Source organism: Microcaecilia unicolor, chromosome 8 (genome assembly GCF_901765095.1).
Source record: "Microcaecilia unicolor chromosome 8, aMicUni1.1, whole genome shotgun sequence".
Taxonomy (NCBI): domain Eukaryota; kingdom Metazoa; phylum Chordata; class Amphibia; order Gymnophiona; family Siphonopidae; genus Microcaecilia; species Microcaecilia unicolor.
The window spans coordinates 8,493,749-8,510,745 of NC_044038.1; the positions used below are offsets into that span (position 1 = coordinate 8,493,749).

A 16,997-nucleotide genomic window follows, 5' to 3' on the forward strand; every position below is an offset into this window, starting at 1 on the left:
CCCAAAATCTGTTGTCTGGTTACGCCCCTGGTTGCCTGTACTCAAATAATGTATTCAATAACCCAATCTTCTACAAGAGCACCTTGTTTCACCAGAGCTCGCTGCTTCAGGAAGATATATTGAATATTCATAATCACTGTCCACAAGATGGCTGTGGGCTTTAAATGGATGCCATCAAATTCTTCAACCAATTGGAACCTTCAAATCATTTAAAAGTACAGCGACCTCAAAAAAACGCTTTCCATTCAACATTTTTGTTTAAACCTTGCGGTTCCACGGTTTTAAATTGAAATATCTGCTCCAAATACAGTTGAGACACACCCAATAAAGGGGCAATTATTCATAAGAGAATTGTCTCACTAGGAAGCTTTGAGGTCCTCCAGTTTGATATATGTAATTTGATAACTGTACTGTGAGAGAAACGGTCCAAGCCAGTGGCATTCCTAGGGGGGCTGACACCCGGGGCGGATCGCCGATGTGCCCCGCCCCCCGGGCGCAGCGCCCCCGGATGCAGTGCGACCCCCCCGGTGAAAAAACACCCCCGTGAAGGAACCCCCCCCGGGTGCACGCCGCTGGGGGGGGTGCCGCGTGCGCCTGTCCTCCGTTCATTCCATGCTTCTTCTCTGCCCCGGAACAGGAAGTAACCTGTTCCGGGGCAGAGAAGAAGCATGGAACGAACAAAGGACAGGCGCGCGCGGCACCCCCCCCAGCGGCGTGCACCCGGGGCGGACCGCACCTGTTGGAATGTAATTGTATTTTACATGCATTGCCTGTCACCTATTATTTCTCTGTGATTACTCTGTGACCTCTGATGTGAATTACTTAGAGAGGTCACACAGCTATGCAACTTCCTGTGGGGGTTAGACACAGCAGATGCAGCAGACACAGCACATGGAGCACATGGAGCTCATGATCTCTCCTAACCTGAGAGGATCTATGGTGGTGTGAGCATCCATTACCATCTAAGCACATGGAAGGAGCTGATAATACAAATGTATAGTAATATGTATATATAAGCCTGTCTGATTATAATCTAACTGCAAACTGTGAGTAAACAGATGTTTTGTTACTTCAACTTTAAAGTGACTCAGCAGTGAATTATTCAGGGGTGAATGAGAGAGAGATGAAGAAAGAAATTAACATTTCTAAAGCTGAAGCTGTGTGTACTAAAATCTGCTAATTATTTACTACAAATAATCCAACAAAAGGGTTATGGGCCCAGGGCCCAGGAATTGAAAAAGAAGAGAAATATTACCAGGCAGTAAAAAAGCCACATTTTTCTCTTAAGTTTTAAAGGAAAGATTCAGTCTGTCTCTCTCTCCCCCCACACAGCAGACAGAAGGCTAAGAAAATGGCTGAGGGAAGAAATTCACCATTGTTCTATTCTCTCAAGGTGCCTAAATTAACTGAGTTTAATTATCGGCAGTGGGAATTAAGATTCATATGTCTCCTTCGAGCAAAAAGATTAGATATATGCTTAGACCAAGACAGAACAGCTGAAAATATGGCTGAATGGGACAATGCAAACTATTATGTGAAGTGCATGCTTTTGGAAGCTCTCTCAGAGAAACAAGCCATATTAGTGGAGGGAAAAGATACACCAAAGGACATTTTATATAAACTGAGAACTATGTATGCAACTACATATGCAAAGCAGCAACCAATTTGGCTGGCAGAGTTGAATGAAACCAAATTAAGGGATAAAGTAAATGTAATGATCACATTATGCATCTTATGTCTTCATTTCAAAAGCTAGAACTTTCTGGAATTCCCATGTGTGATGCATTGAAAAGAGCATTTCTTTTTACCTCACTATCAAAGAAGTTTGATGTTTTTAGGTCTGTAAATGAGGCCATTGAAGGGCAATCCTTTGAACAGGCAACATCAAAACTAAGGCAGGAATGCATAATAAATGATTCTGAGGAGATGTGTTCTCAAAGCAAGTCAGAGAGAAATGAAACAAATTTCTTGGCAAAGAACAGAGGAAGGCGGAGCTATGGGAAAACTCCACCCAAGGGCAAGCTGATTTGCTACTCATGTGGAAAGGAGGGACATGTATCTAAATGGTGTAAGGAAACACAAAACACTCCCTCTAGCTCACCTAAGCCAATGGAACTAAAGAATTTTCAAACCAGGAAATGTATGAAGGACAAAGATAAACACAAGGGCTTTCTAATGGCAGAAAAATCTTTGACTATGGTAAATAATAATTCAAATGAAAGTACTTGGATTTTGGATTCAGGGAGTACATGCCATTTAACCAATTCTAAGGATTTCTTTCAGGAAATGTGTCCAGAGGAAGGTATTCTTAAAACTGCAAACGCAGGGACTGCTAAGATCCAAGCAAAAGGTATTGGATTCTTAAAATGCAAAGTGTCTAATGAAGTTAAAGAAATTCCTGTAAGTGATGTCTTGTATATTCCCCAAGCAGTTTGCAATATGCTTAGTGTATCTACATTAGATAAGAAGGGATTTGTGATTCATTTTGAAAACAGTAAGTGCACAATCTCTAAAAATGATGAAGTGTATGCTGAAGCTTTTATGCATAATGATGTTTATAAGCTGAACATTTCAGGTGAAGCCTCACATCTGGCGCAAGTAAGGAAGAATGATGGTAAATGTAGTCTGGAAATCTGGCACCGCCGCCTGGGACATCGTGATTCTAAGGTGATCCAGGATCTTTACAGTAAGCAACTGGCCACCGGCATTCAGATAAGTGCAGATGCTGGTAAAATGGAAAAATGCATAGACTGTGTTACTCAAAAAGGTGTGAGACCCTCATTTCCTGCATACACAGGAAATAGGAGTAATAAAGTGCTGGACTTAATACACAGTGACTTATGTGGACCGTTTAATATCCCATCATTGGGAAATAACAGATTTGTGCTAATATTCTTGGATGATTTCTCTAGATATTGTGTGGCCTATTTGCTGAAAGAAAAAAGTCAAGTCACAGACATGCTGAAGAAATACGTAGCCATGGTGAGCAATAAATTTGAAAGAAAACCAAAGGTTCTTCAGACCGACAATGGTGGTGAGTTCACTTCACAAAGCATGCGCACATTTCTAGAACAAGAAGGCATTCAGCATATCACAACAGTAGCTTATACACCAGAGCAAAATTCTGTTGCAGAGAGAAAATTTAGGTCAATTGTGGAAATGACCAGATGTATGCTGTCAGATAGCAATCTCCCTAAAAGACTATGGGGGGGAAGCCATTCTCACAGCAGTGTACCTACAAAACAGAATGCCAACTAAAGGCGCTGAGCGCACACCACATGAGACATGGCATGGTAGGAAGCCAAACCTGTCACACATAAGAACATTTGGAAGTACAGCATATGCTCATGTACCAAAACAAAGAAGGCATAAGCTGGATTCCACAACAGAAAGGGGCATTTTAGTTGGCTATGCTCCAGGACACAAAGGATATAGAATTTTGAATCTGAAAACTGGCATTGTTGGCATAAGACATGTTACATATTTTGATGAAAACAAAAGGGTTGATAAAGGCTGGATTATCCCAGATGAGCCTTATCATCCAGAATATGAAACTAGAACAATAATAGACATGCCAGTGTATATAAATGCCATACCAAGGCAGATGTCTGAAAGCAACTCACCTGTATCTAACGAGGAACAGGCAGAGGAAACAGACACAGAAAGGATCATTGAAGAAGACAGTACAGTTGGAGAAGGGGAATCAATTGGAGAAGGACTCTCAGATTTAGAGGATGCGGAAAGGTCAGACCAACCTGTTGTCAGACGCTCATCCAGGGAAAACAAAGGTGTTCCACCCCCAAGACTGTCCTACCTAACAAAGTCAGCAGAAGCTCAAGAGCCCTTAACATGGGATGAGATTGAGAAAATGCCAGCAGAAGAAGCTGCTGAATGGCGTAAAGCTGCACAAGAAGAAATTGATGCATTGGATAAAAATAATACTTGGATTCTTACAAAATTACCTCCTGGCAAGAAAGCTATAGGATGCAAATGGGTATTCAAGTTAAAAAGGAATGCACAAGGAAAAGTGGAAAGGTATAAAGCCAGATTAGTCGCAAAGGGATATCTTCAAAAATATGGAGAAGATTTTGATGAAGTGTTTGCACCTGTAGTGAAACACACGACAATCAGAACACTTCTGAGCATTGCAGTCTCAAAAGGCATGCAAGTCAACCACATTGATGTGAAAACAGCGTTTCTTCACGGAGATATAACTGAAGACTTGTACATGGAACAACCAACAGGTTTCATAAATACAAAACAAAGACAGCTAGTGTGTAAATTAAACAAAGGTCTTTATGGATTAAAGCAAAGTGCAAAATGTTGGAATGAAAAATTGCATGAAATATTGACAAATTTAGCCAACAGCACCCACCGCCCCCCCCCCCCCCTAGGAATGCCACTGGTCCAAGCACAAACTGATTTTTGAATTTGTTATTTCCCTTACCATACAGATTATTTACACAGATAAAATGCTTTTTACCTACATTAATGGTTTTGAAAGTTTCCTTCAAAAAGATCTGGTAATGTATGAGCATTGGAGACCGTATAAGTCTCTTCTTCAGAGGGTAACAATTTGTGGGGATTTTATTTACCTTCACTTGTATGACATTAGGCAGCGAGGCAGAATTTGAATTCATAAAATCTAACCCAGCTATGTACTATAAGTATGTAACAAGACATAATGCACTCGATCTTAAGCAGATCTTTTGTATCTGGAAGCTTTTTTGTTAGCCCAGGGAACATCACTCTCACCTCGGGTCTGCCTGCTTAATGCCCAGTGGGTGCTGGTACTGTCTGATGATGTCCTTGATTCTGTGAGTGGGCTCCGGGAAATGTTCAGAATTCATCTTGGTGTGACGGATCAGGTCCTTGGCCAGTGGGCTGAAGGCTGGAGTTGCTGAAGAGAGAAAAAGGAAAGGGAAATGGGACTTGATATACCACCTTTCTGTGGTATTTTGCAACTACATTCAAAGCGGTTTATGTATATACAGATACTTATTTTGTACTTGGGGCAATGGAGGGTTAAGTGTCTTCCCAGAGTCACAAGGAGCTGCAGTGGGAATTGAACTCAGTTCCCCAGACTCAGAGTCCACTGCACTAACCACTAGGCTACTCCTCCACTCCACAAAGTGGTTAGGTTTCAGTGAAATGGAGTCTTAACTTTTTGAGTTTTGCGTATTATGTAAACTGAGTAGGGCCACATCCATCACATTCCACCTTCTCTACTTCTCAGAATCACATTTAATCACTTCCCCTGAAACCCGCTTCCTGAGCCAATATCTACCACGTGCTTACGCGGCCATTTCTCAGTCACATCTGCCACTTTCTCGCCTCTCCATGTCTACCAATTTCTATCCCCACATCTTCAAAGTCACATCATGTTTCCGTTTATTCCACGCTCTCTGTAAATACAGTCAAATCGGTTTACATATACAATTTTTTCAGGTACGTTTCTGTCCCTCATGGACTCACAATCTAAGGTTACCTATTTCCCAACTGTTCCAGACATAATTTGAGACTTGTTTTTGTAGATATCAGATACCAGACTACACTGCGCTACACAGAGGCCTGTGCAATCAAGTTTAAAATGCATATTAAGGACTTCTTATGCACACCAAAATTTGGTGTGCACAAAAATATCATGCATGCTAACACAGTCCTACACACGTCTGAGGCAAAAGAACACAGGAACTTAGCCAAGACCATTTTTGAAGATACCAAACCTATGCTGGCCATACCACAGCCACCATGAGATCAATTTGAAGTAAACAATATTGTCTGACTATAAGGCTTCCAATTTATTACAAATCCAAGAAAACAGGAGGAGCCTCCTCGGAGAATCAAAGCAAAACAGCAAAAGTAGAGGCTGACAAATGTGCAAACCAATAGGGAGATAATATCGAGAAACAGTTTATTCAGAATATTCATATGAAGGACCAGACACGGTCTGTGTTTCGGCACCAAAGCACCTGCCTCAGGGGTCACAAACAACTTTCTACAAAAAAACAGGACAAATTAAAAGAAATTTTTAAAAACATAATATTAAAGAGATATCAAATAATATATTTACCTTTATAAAATATATAGCCAAACATATATGGACATTCATAATAGTATTGCTTCTCTGTCCATAATATCTGCCTACATATTTATGTTCTTTTTTTTTTGTATCACATTTTATTAAAGGTTTTCAAAATACAACAGAAAAGTATACACAAAAGCAAACAACATATTTATAATATATTATGAATTAAAAAATTTTTTCATATAATTTATTGTTTTCAATCTACAGATGTGCAATATTATTGTCTCTTCACCTGACCCGCATCAAATATGGCTGCCGGTGCTTTGGCGTCTAGGCTCCGCCCTTTCTCTTCTCCCGCGTCCAAGATGGCCGTCCGCACTGTCTAGGTCTGGCTGCCCCCGTTCTCCTCGACCTGGCCCTAGCTTCGCCCGCCAACGATGGCTACCTGCTTGTCTCCCTATATCCGCTGCTGCCCGGCGGCCATCTTGGGCTTGGCAAAAGTGCCCGGATGCAGCTCTTAGTGTTCTCAGAGTCATTACTAGCACTTCATCACCAGTAAACTTACTCTGTTGTCACACCGTAAATCTAGTACTTAAGTACCCATATTCTAGCACTACACATACTCTCTTCTCACAGGCCAGTTCTACTACTCTAACTGCACACATTCACCACCCCCCCCCCAAACAAAAAAAACCCTTTCAGAGTTATAGGTTACAGCGAGAGGGCTGGTGATCCTGAGTCCATTTGAGAATGACAATGCTCTTTCTTGCACTGGGAAAGAAAACAGAGGTGGCTCTTTCATTTCATGTCCTTCTCCATGAGTTTGTGCATTTGTTTCCTCATCCAGGATCTTCCATCCTGAGCAGAGAATTGCTACTACCAAGACAGCCAATAAGATATTGTGGAAATCAGGGTAGAAGTATTTTATTATTATTAAACCACATTCGACCACCTAAACTTCCGCAAAAAAAACTAAAAACTAATCCGTTAAAAAAGGCATACCCTACCAATCCATCATAAATGCTTGATCTCTGCAACACAACAAACCTAAAGTACACAATGAACATAACACAACTCTTCCGTTGAACGATTCCCAAATGTGGCTGTGCCACATGAACTTTGTCTTGCCACAATATCAATTTGTATTTGTTTGCACCGGAGTGTGCAGGCGCCTCTCCAGTACTACCGTATGTAAGCCACATTGGGCCTGCAAATACGTGGGAAATTGTGGGATACAAATGTAACAAATAAATAAATAAACATCATTCACTAAATCAAGCATCACCTCCAACCTGAACATCATTCACTAAACCAGGCATTATCCACTAAATTGAGCATTGTCACTAAACTGAATATCACCACCAAATCAAACATCATTTGCTATACCAGACATCATTCGCTAAACCGAAGATCATTCAATAAACCGAACATCACCACTAAACTAACATTATTCACTAAACCAAACTTCACCACCAACCTGAAAATTATTCACTAAACTGAGCCACCAGAGGCTCTTCAGGGATCTTTATACAGCTCTGCAACAAGGCAGAATTTGAAAGCAGTAGAACAGAGCAGAGGTAGAGCTATGATTAAAAAAGGGTTAAAAGAAGACATTAAAAATTGAGGGAAGCTCACTGAGTGGCAACGTTTGAGCAGCATTGCTAGAGTGTGTCCTTCCCAGGCTGCTGCACAGACTGACCTGCCTGCTGAAGTGTTTCCGCAGATGTACTGCCGTCGGTCTGCTCTTCCGCACCATCTCTGCCACCCACCTTCCCTCCACCTTTCATCCGCTGCAGTACCGCAGACGGCTTCTCCAGGTCCTACATAGGAAAGACAAGGAGAACAGGAAATATGAACCCAAAACAGAACTGCGCGAGGATGCAGAGGACAAGCAGGAATGATCCCTGAACAGCTGGCTTAAAATGATCCCCATGGCAGCAAGCGGTGTCAAGCAAAGCATAATATCCAGTCCTGGAAGATCAGGTGACAATGTGTAAGTGCAATGCCCATTCTGTACGAGTATAACAATGCCCCCCCCCCCCCCCCCCCGGCTTCATCTCTGCGACTGGATAATATTTTGTAGCAAGTGCTGAGTGTTATTTCTTTTTAAAAGGAAGAGCAGGGATTTGGGATTTTGCTCAAACCAGTGGCGTAGCAAGGGGGGGGGTCACGGGGGCCTGGGTCCCCTCAAACTGGCTCCGGGACTCCTGGTTTGGCTGGCGGGGGGTTCCCAAACCCCACCAGCTAAGGCGTCTGTCCCACGCTGGTCTTACATTGCTGGTGCCATGTCCTGTTTTTCAGTGCCGTGCACGTTCATTTTAATGAAACTGAGCATGCTACTGATGTCTCGGCGGCCATTTTGAAGCGCGAACCGGCAGGGGAGAGTCAGCGCTGGTAGCGGGCAGGCAAGACTGCCTGCCCCGCCGAAGAATTAGAAGAGTCAGGTCGGTGAGGGACGGATCCGGAGGAAGGGAGGGAGGGAGGAGAAGTCGCCGGTGAGCAACGCGAGAGGGGTGGCAGGGGAGAGAAGGGAGTCCCTGGGCATGGGTGGATAGAGGGCAGGGGAGATTAGGGTCACTGCTGTGCATGGGTGGATGGAGGACAGGGGAAAGAAAGGTCACTGCTGGGCATGGATGGATGGAGGGCAGGGGAGATTAGGGTCACTGCTGGGCATGGGTGGATGGAGGGCAGGGGAGAGGAGGGTCACTGCTGGGCATGGGTGGATGGAGGACAGGGGAAAGAAGAGTCACTACTGGGCATGGGTGGATGGAGGGCAGGGGAAAGAAGGGTCACTGCTGGGCATGGGTGCATGCAGGGCAGGGAAGCGGAGGGGAGAGAGAAGAAATGTTGGACATGGATGGAGGGGAGAGAAGAGTGAGGAAGGAGATGAGATGAGGGAAAAGGAAGAGAGGAGAAAAACTGCACATGGATGAAGAAAATAGGCAGAAGCTGAGGACCCGAAATGAAGAAGAAAGGAGAAATGGAAAGAAATAAATGGAAAGGAAGCCCTGGAAACGGAGTTAAGAGGACAGATAGCAGCAGAATCGGATACTGGGCCAGCATGATCAGAAAAACAAAGTCACCAGACAACAAAGGTAGAAAAAAAATCATTTTATTTTCATTATAGTGTTTGGAGTATGTTCACTTTGAGAATCAGGTGCTCAACATTAAAAGTTTATATTTATTTACTTATTTATGGCATTTTATCCCACATTAAACATGAATTAGATTGGAACCTGGGATCATTTAATTTTTTTTTCCTGGATAATGCATTGCCACCCCCCCCCCCCCCCCAGGCACTCTCCCCGGCTATAGTCAGCTCTGCAATTTGGGGGGGGGGGGCACAGAGGGGGACCGGGGAGAGAGCCTGTTGTTAAACATTTACCAGCACACCACTGCATCCGGGTGCAAATTATATATCAGCTAGCTGTATAATTTTGTCTAAATTACAAAATGTACACACGTATACATTTACGTCTAGGAAGTTGAACGTTTATGAGTTTGCGCTAATCAGTCATGGTGACTCCAAACCCCAGGGGATAAAACAGGAGCGTAGCTACTATGGGGCCACGGGGGCCTGGGCCCCTGTAGTTTTGGCCCTGGACCCCCCTGCCGACGACCCTCTCAACCCCCCCCCTCCCGCCGCCAACCCGCCGTCAACCTGCCATCACCGTCTGCTACCTTTGCTGGTGGGGGACCCCCAACCCCCGCCAGCCGAAGTCTTCTTCCTTCGTTTTGTTTCTGAGTCTGACATCCTGCACGTACAACGTGCAGGACGTCAGACTCACAGAAACAGAACGAAGCCTTGCAGACCACAAGGCTTCGTTCTGTTTATGCGAGTCTGACGTCGTGCACGTTGTACATGCAGGACGTCAGACTCAGAAACAGAACGAAGGAAGAAGAGGACCTCGGCTGGTGGGGGTTGGGGTCCCCCGCAAGCAAAGGTAGGCGACTGCGGGTGGGGGGGGGTGTCAAAGTTGTTGTTGGTGATGCTGGCAGCAGCGGGGGGGGGGGGGAAGCAATGGCGGTGGGGGTGTTGGCGGCGCAGGGGTGGGGCTAAAATGTGCCCCCTCACTTTGGGCTCTGGACCCCCCCTGCCGCCGAAGTCTGGCTACGCCCCTGGGATAAAATAAACTGTACTGTTTCCAAGTGAACTTAGAGGAGTTAGAGCCAGGATCTGGGATTTACAAACTACAAACATGTGAAAGGAACGGGAGCTGAGAACCAGCAGGATCCAAGTCTGTCCAAGCAAAGACCAAGAGAAAAAGCTGGACCTGATCATTTATAAATGCAAGAGAAAGTATGGCTTACCCCATTGCCGTATGACAGGACTGGGTCAAACAGGCTGTCCAGATAGCGGTCTAAGCCTTTCTGAGTCGGGGGCTCACTGAAGGAGTCCGAATCTCCTGTTAGCATCAAGACGATAAAAGACATTAAGGTGCAAACATCTCCGAGCCAGAACATGTACTGAACTTCTCAAAATACAGAAGTTAGTATTTGCAATAACATATCCCAGGTCACTGCATGTCATTAGCAAATGAAAACAAGCAGAATAAAATACAAGCTCCCCCTGGATTCTAAATAGCGCGACTTAAGTTGCGTGTGCAAATCCAGTCATATCCCTTACGCCAGTCCGAAACATTGGAATGTCCTGTCCAAACAGCTTAAGGAGCTTGCTGACCACCAACTGTTCAAGCATTTCCTCTGTGTTTTCCCCTGTCCCTACCTCCCTGTCACTTTCTGTTACTATGCCAACTTTGTCATGTATTGTAACCACCTGATTTATTGTAAGCCACATTGCGCCTGCTCCTGTGGGTAAATGTGGGGTAGAAATGCACTAAAATAAATAAATAAATAAATTTACATGCACAACTTAATTAGTTAACAAGCTAATCAGTGCCGATAATTGCCAATTAAGTAATAATTGACAGTAATTGACATTACACCAGTGGCGTAGCCAGACCTCGGCGTGTGGGGGTCCAGAGCCCAAAGTGGGTGGGCACGTTTTGACCCACCGCTCCGCCCCGCCCCCTCACATACTTTGGCTGGTGGAGGGGTCCCCAACCCCCGCCAGCTGAAGCATTTGACTAGCGCTGGTCTTCGCTGCATTGCCTGCCCTGCTCTTCCTCTCACATCGTGTACACACGCGCTCTAATGAAATTGAGCATCCACGAAGTGTCGCGCATGTTCAGTTCCACTAAAACGAGCGTGCACGTGATGTGAAGGGAAGAGCAGGACAGGCAATGCGGCTGAGAGCCAGAGACCCTATGCCACTGATATACACACATAACTGTCTAAGCGAATTCTATAACGTGATGTGTGTAAATTCTAAGTCACATTGTTGAAAATGGGCTGTGGCCAAGGGTGTGGAATGGGCGGGTCAAGAGAGTTTCTAAAATCTACGCGCATTGTTACAGAATACACCTGGTCCGCCCCTAATTTAGGCGTCGGCATTCACACCAAGTTTTACTTGCTGTAACTGACCGCAACTGAAATTAATCACGCGGACAGGCGCTCAGTGCATTCTATAAACCATGTGGAAATTTAGGCATCTCTACTATAATAAAAAGCACCTCCAACGTTGTGAAGCTGACTCTGTGGCTTCACTGAAGTGAAGGGTTCGTAAGGTTCGTCAGATTCGTCATTCTTTCACCATCTCTCTTGGCCCCGCCCTCACGTCAAAACATGATGACGTCGAGGGCGGCGGACCTGAGGCGTGAGGGCGGGGCCGAGAGAGATGGTGACAGACTGACGAATCTGACAAACCTTATGGACCCTTCACTTCAGTGAAGCCACGGAGTCAGCTTCACAACGTTGCAGGTGCGTTTTATTACACTACACAGCTCCCTAATTTTGCAGTTAAACATCGCAGGATGGCTGGAGGGGGAGAGAGAGGGGAGGCAACGACCCTGGAACTGGGTGGGTGGGAGGGTGGGGGGCGGCCCCTGGAACTTGGAGGGGGGGTGGCCGGACTCAGGAACTGAGAGGGAGGGAGGGGGGTGACCCTGAAACTGGGAGAGAGGGGCAGAGGGCCGACCCTGCAACTGGGAGGGAGGGAGGGGGGGTGGGGCCACCCTGGAACTGTGGAACTGGGAGGGGGGGGGGTCCTGGCATACACTCTCATTCTCACACACACACTCTCGCACCCAGTCTCACTCTCTCTGTCACACACACTCACACATTCACTCTCTCTCTATCACACACTCACTCTCACACACACTCTGTAAAACACACACGCTCCGAGGAAAACCTTGCTAGCGCCCATTTCATTTGTGACAGAAATGGGCCTTTTTTCCTAGTATTCTATAAAGTACTACCTGATAGCTTCTCCCTACAAATGTACTCACCGTGACTGTAATAGCCGTCAGAGTGAGGTGTGTTCGCAGGCAGCAAGCTGGGGGCCTTTGTGACTGGTGGAGGAGGAATTTCATCGTGTGCCTCACTGCCGTTCTTCAGCGCTCTTGAAAGAAAACGATAAGAGAGGAGAATAGATACTGGTGCTGGCTAATTCCTGCAGTTCAACGCTTGACACCCTGTGATGTTTTTTTGAGTCCCCTAAGCCCACCAGTTCTACAACAGGTGACTACGAGCAACCCCACTAGGCCTGGAGAAAACTGGATTCACGGCAGGCAAAGTCCAACAGTTAGAAAGCCTGGGTAAATCCGTTTTACTTTATACATTATCAATAGAAATCAAACAAAATAAAACATGGAAAAGAAAATAAGATGATACCTTTTTTATTGGACATAACTTAATACATTTCTTGATTAGCTTTCGAAGGTTGCCCTTCTTCCTCAGATCGGAAATAAGCAAATGTGCTAGCTGACAGTGTATATAAGTGAAAACATTCAAGCATTACTATGACAGTCTGACAGGGTGGGAGGATGGGGGTGGGTAGGAGGTATGCATGGGGACATCAAAGCATATCATTGATATTCTAACAGGATGGGTGTGGATAGGTGAGGGAAGGGTGATCAACAGAGACATACAGCTTTATGGTTTATAATGGGCTAGGAACCCCAGTCCTTTCTGTTGGGTGTTAAAATATTCAATCATTCTGACTTCAAAGGTTTTACGTTCTTGTATGGTTTTAAAGTTACCTTTGAGGATTCTCACTGTGAAATCACTGGTACAGTGTCCTGGTCAGACTGTCATAGTAATGCTTGAATGTTTTCACTTATATACACTGTCAGCTAGCACATTTGCTTATTTCCGATCTGAGGAAGAAGGGCAACCTTTGAAAGCTAATCAAGAAATGTATTAAGTTATGTCCAATAAAAAAGGTATCATCTTATTTTCTTTTCCATGTTTTATTTTGTTTGATTTCTATTGATAACCTTAAGAGTGGACTAACACGGCTACCACACTCCTCTACTTTATACATTGAAATCAGTCAAGGATGTGGCCATTACCTTTGGACAATGCGGCATATGGCCTCAAGAAAGGAAAAGCACAACCTGCCTGTCCAGTGATAAACAATCCAGTGGTCTATGTGCTGGGTCTTGTCAGGGAATTAATGTTTCTCTACCATTTAATTCCACACTGTCAGAAGACAGTCCATCACCTGGTCCTGCTTATTTGACGTTCATTATAGAAGACCCCAATGCTGTAGTGCTGGTTTTATAACCAAGCCCACAATGCACTGAGAATGAAAGATCAAAGGTCAGAACTGGTCACATCACCTTCTCTAGGAACTGGGCTTGATACCCTGTGATGGACCCAGTCTGAGTGTCACATTTAAGATCAGGTGTTGGTCTATTAAATTAGCGCTGGTCAATATTTAAAAAAGGACTTATCCATGGAACTTCCAAAGTTGCACTGAGAAGTCCTTTGCATTAGGAGTTCTGCCCCTCTGAATTTGGTTTTATACGTTGATATGTGGTTAGAAGTTATGCAGATAAAGGGGGGGGGGGGGTCAGAGATATGCCACATCCAGCTGCTGTTTGGATAACTTACCTGTATAAGTCTGAACGCAGAAATAGTCATCGTAACATTAACTCCCTAATTCTATAAACTCACATGTATAATTTTTCACTTAAGAAGGAATTGAATTCTACACATGGCGCCGAGAAAAACACGCATAGCGCTATTCTATAAACCTCAACTAGAGTTAGGCACTTTTTATAGAATACGTGTACGCCCAATTTTAGTTGTGCTATAAGTGCCCAAGGCCTTAATTAGGGGCAAATCAGGCAAATTCTATAACATCGTGTGTAATTTTTAGGAACGCCAATGGCCCGCCCATTTTCCTTCTGTGGCCACGCCCCTTTTGAGATCTGCGCTTTAGAATGTACGCTTAAAAAGTTGAAAGCATAAATTCTAATTAGCAGTGAGTGCCGATAATTGCTTGTTAGTGGCTAATTATCAGCGCTAATTAGCTTGTTAGGCAATTAAGTTGCACACGCAAATTGGCCACACACACTGATTTGCACATGCAACTTTAGTCGCCTTTTATAGAATCCGTGGATTAGTGAGCAAAGTTGTGCAAACCATAGAATTGGCTGTAATTGGTGTTAATTGGTACCAATTAGCAGTTAATGCATATAACTGTCCTTAGTTGGGATCCTAGAAATTGAGTGTGGAAACTCCATAGCATGTGAAGGGGGCGTGGACCTGGGAAGGGCTTGCCTAACCAATTAACTGCACCAATTGGCTTGAATTATAATTTATGTGCACAACTTTCTAAGTGTATTCTATAACGTGGTGGGTGTAAATTCTAATGCGCGTAGCTGAAAAGGGGGCCTGGCCATGGCCGTGGAATGGGCAGGTTGTGGGCATTTCAAAAAAAAAATATGCGCAGTATTATAGAATACACCCGATCTGCGCCTATCTTAGGCCCAGGTATTTAGGCCTGGTTTTAGGTGGCCTAAATGGGTGCACCTAAATTTTAGTCACAAGAGGAGCATATTCTATAAACTACACCTAACTTTAGGCATAGTTTATAGAATTACGCTAAACACGTGCTTTCTTGGTGCCAATTTTTAAGGCACCATATAGAATTTGGCAGTTGGCGCTCAGCAGCCTGGTGCCTAACTTTGGACGACCTATGGATAACTTTTCTAAATACAATTAGGCCTATCTGACTTACAACCTACAGATATCTTGATTGATCATAGGTATAAGATATATGAATATCTTATCTATACATCTTTATGAGGTCACTATCCTGCTGAATATTGATATCATGATTTTTAATTAAAGGACTGAACAGAGCAGCCACACATAACTCTAAGGTTTATTTATTATAATGTGTCTTGTAACAGTGGCAGGACAGTTCCATAGAAATGGCTAGGAAGGTTGCCCTGGATGACCTCACCCAGATCTGTGGCTCCATATCTCTTAGAGGTCCATGGGGAATGTAGGGCAGAAGAGGGTCCACACTGCAGAGGAACTAGATACCTACAGGCTACCGTGTCTCTGGTCCATGCTCTCAGAAGCAATAATGAAGTAGGATTTCTGTTTTGGGAAGTTCCTCGGCAGCTCCAGGTCTGAGATTAGATCCAGGATGTAATCGTGACCTGCAAGTTCTGCCCACTGGCTCTTTTCCTTCATGGCGATGGACCATCCGTTCCAGCTGTCGGTAATCCCCCTGACATTCACAAACAAAACAGAATCCTTGCAAATCAGAAGAAATGGTTATAAATGGAAGAAAAAGCACATTTGTACAATTAAAACAGAAGATCATATACAGAAAATGTAATGAAGAACAGTGGGGGATTAGATTAGACTCCCCTGAAACTGGGATGCAAAACTGATTAAATTAATTTGCGATTTAACATAAAAGGGAATAAAGAATTGGAATTGATTTCTATAATTCCATATAGCTATTAAATAATATTTGTACGTCACTTGAATACCTACTAAATGTCTATACGATTCAGACTGTCTTTGTACAATTTTGTAACTATAATTTTGGAATCTCTCTCTATACTGAAGGTCTAATTTTACCACAGTATTGCTGAATAAATTATCTGTGTTAATGGTTTGTGGTATCAGGGCAGTGGCTCAACGGGGTGGTAGGTCTTCCCACATGAGTAGGAAAAACACACACAGGAGAAAAAAGTTCTCCAACGTAATTTATGCAAATTATATGATGTTGTTATTTCTGAAATAAAGTGGCAAAAGCTGCATCATCCATCAAGTAATCAGTGGCGTACCTAGGGTAGCTGACACCCGGGGCCGGTCATTTTTTAACACCCCCCCCCCCCTCCAAAATCTAGTACTAGGCATGCCGAGAATACAAAACACTCAGGACCTATAGAGCAATTCTACCATACCATAAGCAGTCATTTCTACGAGTCACATAAGGAAAAGGAAAGCATCTTAAACACTACAGTGAGTACTAGAACATCAATTCACCTACTGTAAAACGAAACCAGGCAGAATAACACAGATCGTCCATCTTGCACAGTCAATGCCAACCGAAAGCCATGTCTTTTTCACAAACACAGATACACCCTAATCCACTATAGAATAAGCAATAACCTTTCTATTTAGACAAAAATTAAACTGAACCCCCAAGATGCCAGACTCTGCATACAATGCAACACCACAGAAACAGAAAATGTCCCCTAGTACTGTGCAAAACATAAAGACAGCAGATGTAAATTTGAAAAAACTAACAAGTACCAATCACCACTTTACAAATTAACAAATAGAAATAAAACAAATATAGAAAATAAAATAATACCATTTTACTGGACTAATACATTTAGCTTTCAGAGGCCAAAACATCCTTCCTCAGGTCAATACAGTATAGTGCTGTTACAATATCCTATCCGGACCTGAGGAAGGGGGTTTTGTTCTCCGAAAGTTAGCCAAAATGTATTAAAATTAGTCCAATAAAAAGATTACCTTGTTTACATGTTCTATTATAAACATTAACACAGCTACAATACTACTTTATCCTAAAGCAAAAAAAAATAAAAATATATATTTTATTTACAGTTTGTCGTCTCTGGTTTCTGCT

General features: G+C 43.7%; 1 protein-coding gene across 1 annotated transcript in view; it reads right to left on the minus strand.

Annotated features, from left to right (window-relative positions):
- MYO15A (myosin XVA) overlaps positions 1-16,997 on the minus strand; it is a 173,359-nt gene that overhangs the window by 64,825 nt on the left and 91,537 nt on the right. The window contains exons 33-37 of the mRNA XM_030212017.1: positions 15,432-15,617; positions 12,376-12,488; positions 10,340-10,434; positions 7,728-7,848; positions 4,756-4,900 (exon numbers count right to left, since the gene is read on the minus strand). Of these exons, the coding sequence (XP_030067877.1) occupies positions 4,756-4,900; positions 7,728-7,848; positions 10,340-10,434; positions 12,376-12,488; positions 15,432-15,617 (660 nt within the window). The remainder of the gene's footprint in view (positions 1-4,755; positions 4,901-7,727; positions 7,849-10,339; positions 10,435-12,375; positions 12,489-15,431; positions 15,618-16,997) is intronic.